Source organism: Lacerta agilis, chromosome 3 (genome assembly GCF_009819535.1).
Source record: "Lacerta agilis isolate rLacAgi1 chromosome 3, rLacAgi1.pri, whole genome shotgun sequence".
Taxonomy (NCBI): Eukaryota; Metazoa; Chordata; class Lepidosauria; order Squamata; family Lacertidae; genus Lacerta; species Lacerta agilis.
This window is the reverse complement of record NC_046314.1, coordinates 20127496-20138796: the sequence shown is the minus strand read 5'-3', so window position 1 is coordinate 20138796 and position 11301 is coordinate 20127496. Positions and strand designations below refer to the sequence as shown.

The 11301-nt window shown below is 40.2% G+C and overlaps 1 protein-coding gene across 2 annotated transcripts in view; it reads left to right on the top strand.

Annotated features, from left to right (window-relative positions):
- The first annotated feature begins 1340 nt into the window (after nucleotides 1-1340).
- The window catches only part of MCPH1 (microcephalin 1), a 102442-nt gene continuing 92481 nt past the window's right edge, over nucleotides 1341-11301 (top strand). The window contains exons 1-5 of one of the 2 annotated variants that reach the window (XM_033142992.1): nucleotides 1341-1440; nucleotides 3742-3833; nucleotides 4144-4262; nucleotides 8863-8947; nucleotides 9670-9784. In XM_033142992.1, the coding sequence (XP_032998883.1) occupies nucleotides 1392-1440; nucleotides 3742-3833; nucleotides 4144-4262; nucleotides 8863-8947; nucleotides 9670-9784 (460 nt within the window). In that variant the 5' untranslated portion in view covers nucleotides 1341-1391. The remainder of the gene's footprint in view (nucleotides 1441-3741; nucleotides 3834-4143; nucleotides 4263-8862; nucleotides 8948-9669; nucleotides 9785-11301) is intronic. The other variant, XM_033142993.1, reaches the window with a different exon arrangement.

Sequence of the window (11301 nt, the reverse complement as noted above, 5' to 3'; positions counted from 1 at the left end):
TCAAGATAACAATTTTTTAAATGAAAGAATGGAAATGATTTATTGAATATTTACAGATAAATTATAAACAGATAAAAACATTGGCAGGATTATTGTGATAACCTGCAGTTTTATAAGAGTATATATTTAAAGAAGATGAATAAATGAGCAAATTAAGTTAATTTGGATATGCGGAAGGTATTAAAAATAAATTTAGGGAACTGCAGGAAGAGGAGGAAGGAAGTCAAGTTTTGAAATGTCAAAACGATTGTAAAATTAGTGAAATGTATAAAACTTGTGAAATGCATAAACTTGAAAAGTACAAAATAATAACACATAAAATACAAAATACAATATTGTTGTTGTTGTTGTTCAGTCGTGTCCGACTCTTCGTGACCCCATGGACCAGAGCACGCCAGGCATGCCTATCCTTCACTGCCTCTCGCAGTTTGGCCAAACTCATGTTAGTAGCTTCGTCGAGAATAAATTTGCATTTCCTTAGGTGAGACTCCAGTGAATTCGATTGGGCTTATCCCCAAGCATGGTTGTGTTATAAGGACCGCAACCGGGCACCCCCATCTTAGGCAAGTTCGTGCACAAAACGTGCCTGCCTGCGTTTGGCGGAGTCGCGGAAAACTTGTGCCCAAGGTGGCAACCTAAGAGACACGACGACAAGCACTGTATGCAGAGAACTCGGGCTGCCCAATTTTTATTAAAACCAGGGCCAGATTTCGGTTTAGCTACTGAAGGTAATGGAGCCCTTTATATGCGATATTTTAGGGAGCAGGCTAGCGGGGGTGGGGGGCATTACTTACATCATAGGAGCCTACACAACACAAAACACTGTTGCTGCATGTAGGTTTTATTTTATTTGTTTTTGATTTTATATTTTTGAAATGTACATCCAGTTGGTTTTTTCCTTTAATTTTTTTTTGGGGGGGGGGCCAAGAGAGTGGGGCCCTAAGCTATAGCTTCTTTAGCTTATACGTAAATCCGGCACTGCCTATTAAAACACATGCACAGGCACACACATCTCTTGACAGCAGTCAAACGTCAGGCTTTTACAGCAGCTCAAAAGCGGGGAGAAAAAGCAAACCCAAAATACACCGCCCATGTTGGGAACGTCTCCAAAAGGTGACCTAAGCTTTTGTAAGAGCTCCCTGATTTCCATTGCTTTTCAGCTCCCTGAACGATTCTGTCTTTCGATAGTTGGAGAAGGACGAGGCGACATCCCGCTTTGGAACTTTCTCCGTCCCTTATGACGCTCATAGGGGGGAAAGCCCACGCCCACTTTTACTTTCTCTCTATGGTTTTCGTGAGGCAAGAGCGGGACCGGAAGAAAGGGACGAGAGAGAGGCATGCTCAGTGCGCATGCCCCTGCAGCCGATGGCGGTTTCTTTTGAACCTTCCTCATGGATGTGACCGACGGCCCGCCGCTTTGTGCCCGGCCTGTCCTGACAGGTACCGGCCCGGCGGAGAGGCGGCCTCTTGTCAGGCCTCCCAGTGGGGATGGGGGAGCCCCTGGAGTGCTTTCCCAACATGTGCGGGCAAAGGAGAGCGGGGTCTGCCCGTTTTAGTCGGCTTGGACTGGCGACGGGGAGGGTGGGAGGCCCTCAGGCAGAGGACTTTTTCCAGGTTGGGGTGAAAGCTGGGTCTACGAAGGAGGCAGACTCACGGGCAGGGGCGCGCGGAGGTTGCAGCCTTTTCTCTCCCCCCTCGCACTCGCCCACCCGCTTCTTCCTAAGGCATGTGCGTGAAGTTAACTCTTGGGGGCTCACTAGAAATGTTTGGGGGTTGGGGGAGGGAGCCTCCAGATCAAGTTCAAGAGCCCCTCCGCTCAGCCCTCCTGCTCGTTTTCCATGGCTGACTGTATAATGTGACAGACAGCATGATGTGTACCCAGTTTCTTAATAAATCCCAATTTTAAACAGTACTGAATATACAGTACAGTACCTTCCTTTTTGTACGATGTTGATACTTCCTTAGCTACAGAGTGGTGGTGGTGATGATGATTTATTAAATTTCTATACAGGCCAGCATCTGAAGAACAAGCTAAAAACACCCCCTCCCCCAAAATATATGACTATGCACCTTACACACACACAGTTTAAAAGGATGGAGGTGTATACACACACACACACACACATACACCTGGGTTGCCCAGATGACAAGACCCCACTGTTGGCCTCACTGATGTGGTTCAAAGGAAAGCAGAGCAATACATTTGGCGGCAGCTTGGCTGTAGGAGTATGCCAAAAGGAGGCATACAAGATGCAATGCAACCATCTTAGGCACTCCTCTAGATTTGCGTTGGGTTTACTCCTTAGTTTTTTCTTCTCTCGAGGATGTCCCACAAGGCGGTGAGTAAGGAGAACTATATGGATATGTTGTAAAGTGGGAATTAACTGACATAATCCTGACACTGCACCCTAAAAGTGGCAATATTATTCAACATTTCCTACTATTTAGATCAGGGGTCCCCAAACTTACCTGGCCTCCGTCCAGTTCCTCTGGCGCTGACCGCGCAGTGGGCCAGATCATGCAGTGGGGGAGCGCCAGAGATGTGAAGGCCCGGGAAAAAATCAGAAAAAAACCCGGGTTTTTTCCTGAAGCCTTTTTTGTTTTTTTTCCGAAAAATTGAAAAAATAAAAAAATAATTATGGAATGTTTTATTTTAACATGATGAATAAAATATTTTAAGATAAGGGGTTCAAATATTTTATAAATCATTTCTAAAAAATATGTATGGTATCAGATTATTCTAATTTCTGTGAGGACAAGCATGTCCTAGGTTACAAACTGAACTCTCCAATGCAAGAACAAGATACATTTCTTCCTTAAGGAGGTGCTGTTGTCACCAGAAAAGAAAAAGGTTTCAGTTTTGTTTTTGCATGCGTGTGATATGCATTGGTTCTGTTCCTCTTCACTAGGCCTCAAAGCACTGGAAGAAAATATAGAGCAACAAAAAGGGCCTGAAAGTATATACTTAATTACAGCTCAGAAAATGATTCTGATTAAATTTCATGCCCATTCATTGAAACTTAGTCCCACTTCCTTCTTCAGTTCTTTTTATGAGAATGATTTTTTTTAAATACTGTGGAGAGGAAATATGAATAATTGTTACTTCTGGGTTTTTAAAAATTGTTTTGTGGAGTTTTTTTGGTTTTTTTTTGTTCCACATAAACTAGTAAAAACAGTTCAGGAGATTGTTGCTCCATTTGTTACAAATACAAATAAATAATATTTTAAAAGCAAATTCTGTTTGTAATAATTGTTTGGATACACTATATTTTTAATATGCTAGTTGTGATAATTTTATGCCCATTAAAATTGTCCATAGTTATATTTTATGTTTCTAAAGTAACAGAATGACTTTCAATCTGGAAAAGAAAAAAGAAGTGCTAATGTAGCATTTTTTTCAATTTTTCCAAAAATGTCCGTTTTTTCCAAAAAAAAAGAGAGGAAAAAACTGGGGGGTTTTCTGAGCTTCAAAATTCCCGGAAATTTTACATCTCTAGGGAGCGTGCACACTCGCTTTTTCTGGGTTGGCACGGCACCAGGCCTCCGCAGACCCAGAAGTGCACCGGAAATGACGCTTTGCGCATGCGCAAAAGCTATTTCCGGTGCTGTGCTGACCTGGAGATGGGCAGCCGCGCCGGTAAGAGCGGGCGGCAGCAGCGGGGGTCGTCGGGGGCCGTATCCGGCCCGCAGGCCTTAGTTTGGGGACCCTGATTTAGATCTTTCTTTTTTATTCCTTTATAGGTGTTGTAGCCTATGTTGACGTATGGTCATCCAGCAGAACGGAAAACTACTCTAAAATTTTTACTCAACAACTTATTGATATGGGAGCAAAAGTAAGTTATTCTTTTTTGAAGAAAGCAAAATGATTGTAAGTGTAACAGTTGGTTACACATTGTAACAAATGTTGCTACCTAAGAATATCAATGAATTTAATCACACTCCCCTGTGTGTTGGACTGTGGCCAAGGTGTATAGCAAAGCACTTTAGAATTAATCAGCTTGTTTTTCTGTCTAAATCAAATGTGTTAATGACACATTTTTAAAACCTGCGCATTATCTGCTTACCTAGTAAAGTGGTGTGTCATAATGTATTGCTTTTCAGTACAACTTATAGGGCGATACTTTATGTTCTTATGTTCTATAGGTTTCTAAGACTTTCAACAAGCAAGTGACTCACGTAATCTTTAAAGAAGGACGCTCCTCCACATGGAATAGAGCTCAGAAGGCTAGCATTAAACTAGTATCAGTGCTTTGGGTTGAAAAGTAAGTACTGCCAGTATCTGTAGACTGCTTTTCACCATAGATGGTCACATAGCAATTTGAAGAACAATCAGTAAAACAGTTCATCATCCATATAATGTGGCGTTTAAAGCAAACCAAAAACATGGGTTAAAAAACCCATAAATTTCCTAGTTAAGTGTAATACAACATACTTAAAATGTCAACAGAAATAGAAAGGTCATCACCAAGTGCACCAAGTTCAGCAGGCTGCAAGGTATATCTCAGCTGGGAGGGAGTTTAGCAGAGTTGGGCCCACAATGCTGTGGCTCCTGGTGGCTGCAAGGCATATGTCTGAGACATGGATGACCACGAACGGTGACTCCCTTGAAGACCTCAGTGATCTGGCAGGGATATAAGAAATCAGGTGGTTTTTAAGGTATCCTGGACCCAGGTTGTTAATGGCCTTGTAAATTAATACAATTAACCTTGAACTTAGCCCAGTAATATATTGGCAGCTAGTGCAAGCTTTTAAGGAAGGCAGTTATGGGCTGCTGGTAGTTTGTGCCCATCAACAGTCTATTCTGAGTAAAAATTAGTTGAATACAACCAAGTCTTGAGGTTACCAATGCATGAATCACCATGGCCTGGCAATCCCTGTCCCGGAAAAGCCAAAGTTGGCATATCAGCCATAGCTGAAAAAAGGCAGCCCTACCCATTGAAAATACTGTAGCGCAAGTAACAGAGATGGGTACAGGAACACCTCCAAACTATGAACCTTTTGTTTCAGAGGCAACTGGCCAATCTCCAGGGTATGAAGGGCAAAATACTGAAAGCAGAATGCTAGTAGCATCAGTGTGGATATCAAAAAATGCAGTATGTAGTTGCATATTTGAATAAAATGGTTGCAAGCAACAACTGCTGGTGACAACAATTATGCAAGATCCAAGGCTGAGCCTCTCAAAGGAGGCACACATTGGGGAGAACTCATAGCTCAGAAGTACCTTGCAGAAGGTCCCGAGTTCAATCCTTAGCATTGCCAGTTAACAGCATCTTGGGTACCACAGCAGGGGAAGATCTTGGAGAGTTGCTACCAATCAGAGTAGTAGACAATACTGGGCTAGATGGCCGAATGGTCCCGTGACAGAAGTATATATGTAAGTATCAAGTATTTTTTTTCTAAACAAAATGTTTATACCCAAAGAAGAAAAATGGTACAGTAAAATTCAGTGTAAACTACAAGTGTGAGTGTGTGTGTGTGCACACACACACACACACACACACACACACACACAAACACGTAAAATCAGGATTTCATTTTTGTAATCTTTAGAGACATAAGCCTGGCATGGGCACAGGATATGTCAAAAGGATGAAAAAAATGTAAAGCATAATAATTTCTTATTTGGTGTTCTGGAAACAAGTGCATTTAATTTACCCAATTCTTAAATGGGTTATCTTGCTCTTTATCTGTGCAGGCTGTTGGCTTTGATAGCTGATCTTTCTTCAATTATTTTTATGTTTTAGAATTCATGTTTGATAGCCAAAGCTTTGTTGGCTGTGACATTAATGAAGAATTCTTCATTAATGCTTCAGGTGTATTGAGTTTTGGGAAAAGAACAAGAAAAAGCAAGGGATGTCAAAATTAGCTGTCTGTAGTATTTGCTTAGATCAGCTGAGTATTAAAATTTAATTTTGTGGCGCACCAATGCAATCTGGCAAATGTTTTCATGACTGTATACATTTTCAACTTCATTAGTAAAATATACCAGATGTCTGGGGTATATTTATAATGTGCATGCTTTACAACTGTAAGATCACTAGGTGTCACTAGAAGTGCATTGTTCAGCTACTTAATTTTTTTTTGCTGCTGTCTCATGTTTTCGTAATCTGCATTTTATATCAAGAGATTGCAAATTAGGGATTTTCTGTGTTAACTCCTTTGTTGTGGAACACCCCTGTTGCAGAGTATTCTGCGGCGTAGTTGAAGATGTGCTCTCCGTTCTCCCAGGGCAGTGGATGAGCTTGTTTATTTATAAAGTTTATTGATTACCTAATCAACAAAAGTTTTCTGAGAAGTTCATAACAAGTTCTGACATAATTGAAACATGAAAATATAAGAACATTAATTGAAACACTGTTGCTTTGGAGAACTGATGTTATTTGAGAACAACCCAGCAGTAACCTGCAGTTTAGATCCCTTCAGGATCAGCCCTCCCAGTAGCCCTTGCCATTTCTGTTTTGCTGTGGCAATACAAATACTGGGTGGGGTTAAACTAATAAACTCTGTCAGCAGAACTCCTATGCAAGAACTTTGACTTTCATAATGGGGCTTTCCCCTCTCCGCCCTCCAAAATTGGCTTGGGTAGGGGTTCAGGAGAACTCCCAGCACAGTGTGCAAGGGGAGGAGAAGGAGTATCGTTTCCCCTGGCAAGCCTAAATGCTTGATGTGATGGAATGATAGCCTTATTGCAATGCTGAATTTCTGTGGATGCTTAATGTTTAACAATAGTAAACTAACAGTTTAGTATTGCTAAACTCTAAACATTACTTGCTGCTGTGGTAAAGCAGTACAGACAATCTGCAAGGCCATTTTACTATAGAAAGACCCTACATCAGATGGTATTGGAAAGCCACAGCAGGGAAATCAGGAGGAGGTTGATGCCCTAGGGGTGGCAGATAGCTGCTGGTCTGTCTTAGGAGACAGAACGTTTTGCCTTGAACCTGGAAGGACCCACAACAAAACATTACAATTGTGAAGTGCTCTTATTCGGAGATCCAGCCAGGACCTTCCCCAAAAGAAATTATTCAGCATGTTCTGTCTTCATGTTATTTGAGACCTCCCCCACTAAAATATTCCTTATATGTATACAAAGCTTAGAATTTTTTCAACCATCTTGATACCACACCCTTTTTCATAAGTAGTGCAGTTTCATCTATAGTGTCAAAAGAAGGATAAAATAAAAAATAAAAAAATCCTTCCAGTAGCACCCTAGAGACCAACTAAGTTTGTTCTTGGTATGAGCTTTCGTGTGCATGCACACTTCTTCAGATACACTGAAAGAGGGACTTCTGTTTCAGTGTATCTGAAGACGTGTGCATGCACACGAAAGCTCATACCAAGAACAAACTTAGTTGGTCTCGAAGGTGCTACTGGAAGGATTTTTTATTTTTATTTTGTTTTGACTATGGCAGACCAACACGGCTCCCTACCTGTAAAGAAGGATAGACACTCAGAAAATGAGTTTGTTGGTAACATCATCATATGATGAGTAAAGTTTGACAATGGAGGACAGTTCTTTCTTATAAATAGGCTTTAGAATAACCCTAGAATTTCTTGGAGTGCAGATTGGACAATAGTGCTGCAGAGTAACACAGTAACAGTTTAAGCCCATTATTAGAAAACTGGCAGTTCAAATGCTCTGTGAAGTGTTCACATCATTCATCACACAAAATTCAGGTCACAATCTCTTATCAAAAGATTTACTCCTTTTATATAGATACTGAAAATGCATACCTGCTTTGGGTGAGAAATATTGACCCTGTGTGTTCTTAGAAAATACATGTCAAGACCATTTGATCTATAATGAAATGCTTACACTGAAAACACTTTCATGTGAAAATTAGCTTTTTGCACTTGCACAGATCATAGCTTGTAATTTATATATATAAAGTCCATAATCTCTGAAGCTTCTGTAACAGATCTATGGTTTCCTAGGAAAGGCTGTATATGAAGGCATAGTAGCTGGGAAGAAACGTATCTGTTATACCACATTGCAAATATTTTGTTTTACTTTCTGTTACTGCCTGCTGTGTGTGGATTTTCAAATTTGTCTTGGTTGGTTTGACTAGATTAGGCATGACATAAAAGATTGAAACTTTTTGGCATGCTCACAGATAGGGAAGCTACAGCCATGCATGTTAGCAAGAGGTTAGCTGTTGGTAACTGGCCAATTTTATGTTCCTGAGTTTTCAGGACTGAAGAAATGGCTGATAAAAGTGTAAGTATTAGAAACAGTGTATGTTCTCTCATTTAAATTCCAGTGCTTGTGGTTTCAAAAGAATAGGAAAGACCAAGGATGCTCACTTTGAACATAAAACAGAGTGACTGACATTTAAGCCTTGCCAGAAGGGCTTTGTCTTGAACTCTGGGTGCCAGCAAAACTAAGGAATGTGACCCCTGTCCTTCCTATCCAGTGCCTAAATTACTAGTTTATTTACAGCTTTGTGCTCTATCTTCATTCTAATGAGTATAAATAGAACTTGTAGCATATTAAACGTCCCTTTTACAAGCAGGCAAGTGGTTCATTTGGTGATCTGAGCTTTCTAGAAAAAAATATAACTCTAAGGGATCTTAGATATGATGGAAGGAACAGATGAGAAGTAGACTATAGAATTGTAGATTTGGAAGAGATCCAAAGGGTCATCTAGTTCAATGCAGGAATCACAGATAAAGAATCCCTGACAGATGGGCATCTTAACCTACAGTATTTTTAAAAACTCCAATTAATGAGAATTCACCACCTCCCGAGGTTTGAGCCCTTTGGAGCAAGATACCCTCTAGGAGTTGTGACCAGCTGTGGCTTTGCAAAAACATTATACACTAAAGATATATATGAATTCGTTTTTGTTTTGTTTTGCTCAGATGCCGAGAAGCAGGAGCACATGTTGATGAGTCACTGTATCCTGCAATAAATACTAATGAAGGGTTACCTCAATTTATTAAAAAGGTGTGTATATAGTTTCCTAATGGTCTTGAATGTAACCTTTAATTTTTATTTCAAATTGATCCTAATTAATCTTTGGTCCTCTGAAAGTTATCAGTGGGTTGAATGCTTAAAATTTAGCACATGTGTTCCGAAGTCCAACTTACCTATAAGTGACCTGGGGTTCAGTTAGGGGTGTTTACTAACATTCCAGCCTTGCACCCTGAGAAAATTATCTAGTAATGTTTATTATTAACATTGCAGTTATCAGCTGCCCCCCGCCAACCTTCCTTTTCCCTCCATAAATTTATGGTAGGTCACTCAATTTCTCATATGAAGCCAAAATGTCTGTAGCCTGTTTTTTTTTTTAATTATTATTATAGGTTAGTATGGGATGTGCAAAACCCACCCTTTGGAGTGTTTCAGTTTATCTTACTCAGCAGGCTTCATGTGGATTTCCAAGATAGTATCTCCTTAAAATAAAATAAAAAAGCTGTTCATGCAGTGTTCCTGCAGTTTTGAAATTGCATACTTATAGTGGGGAAACCAGTGCACACATGCTGACAAGACTGCTAGATATGCGTAGGAATGTTTTGGCGGCTGTGCTGTGGCTTGGGGATTGGTGGAAATATATTATACCTTATATACAGTATTTCTATCTTCCCATGTCCTGTGATAAATGTGAAAGAAGTATTATTTCTTAGATTTATGAATGCTTTAAATATTTGGTTGTTGTTCTTTCATAGCACAAATGCATGCAGCCCAAAGACATTGTTAGAAAAGCTCCGGAAAATGACAGGAGACTACAAAAAAGGATCGGTGTTCTGACTAAAGAGTTAGCTATACAAAAAGCAGCAACAGGCAAGTATAAAACCTGTTCTAATGCACTGAAAAGGAATCCTGGGATAGTCTTAAGGAATGGTTTTCCATTTGTAATTGAAACTAATATCAAGAAGTGGAGGCCCCTGTGAAATTTGTAGGGTCAGATAAACCATGAGAAGGGAGAAGGCAAATGTCTTCCTTCACTATTTTGCTTCCTCTTTTTTGTCTTTCCCAACTGATTGATCATTTGTGGAGGAAAGAGGAACAGGAGCAAATAAATTTTCCACAAACTTGTTTCTCTGCAACTTTCTCAAATCCTCCCCAGTGGCCAGTTAAAGGAGGGATTTGGGGTCAATGTGCTCTGAATCCTTTGATTTCCCACTCTGCAGTCTCTGGTTAGAAAGGAGAATCCCAGGCGTGCTCAGCTGTCATACGTAGTTATAGTCTCTGTTCTGGGCTAGCTTCCTCTGCACTCCTCTTTGGCTGGATATATTTCTGAGTCCAGGCCAGCTGTCTACCAGCTCCATCTGGTACACAGGCTGAGACCCTACCTGCCCGCAGACTGTCTTGTCAGAGTGGTGCATGCTCTAGTTATCTCCCACTTGGACTACTGCAGTGCACTCTATGTGGGGCTACCCTTTTTTAAAAAAATTTTTTAATTGATTTTAACAATTTTAAGCACATTACATAACTGTTAAATTTTTTCATTCCCCCCTCTCACTGGGGAGAGAAATTTCATCCCCTCCCTCACAGGAGAAAACATTAAACATTTCAAATTTAACATAATTAACATACAGAAAATCATTGCTTAAGTCTAGCCCCTTTCCTTAGGCCAAACATTCATCCTTTCCTCAATTTCATTATCACTTGACTTCCTCAGTTGCCCCCCATTGAATTCATAATTTATCCTCTTTACCAGTTTCCCAAATTCATAGTCATATCTATATTACCCATCCATTTAAATTTATCTCCTTATCCTTTCACACAAATCATACTATATTAAGCTTAACTCCTTATAGTTTTACTCCTCAGCTCCCAAATTGCTTCTGTGACTCTCCTATATCCTTGTCAAATTTCCCCGATTTAAACTAATTTTACACCTAAATTTCTTCTTTTTTCTACACCCTTCCCTCCCCCGGTCTCAAAAATTTTAGCTAATAATTCTTAACATTCCCACATTGTCACCAATATCCAGTCCATCCGTCTTGACCAGTTATAGAGAGAGAAATAACATTTGTCCTTTTTAACCCACACCAACCCTCCCAAACTCCTGAGCCCAAAAGTCAGTCCACGCTGTCTTCTGATCTCTTCTCTTCTTTTGTAAAGTATTGTTGCATATTTCCTTGTCATCCCAAAGTGCACCCCAAACTGGGCACACCTCGCTTCGCATCATTTGCAGTGAAAAGTTCTTCATATTGTCCTCTTTATAAATTCCAGCATCCTCTTTACCAAACAATCCTTTTATATTAGGAGCCATACTACTCATTTCTTTTCTAATTGACAAATCCTTGGGTGGTTTTCCCCAAGGATACTAAGCATGTGTTGCTTATGCCACC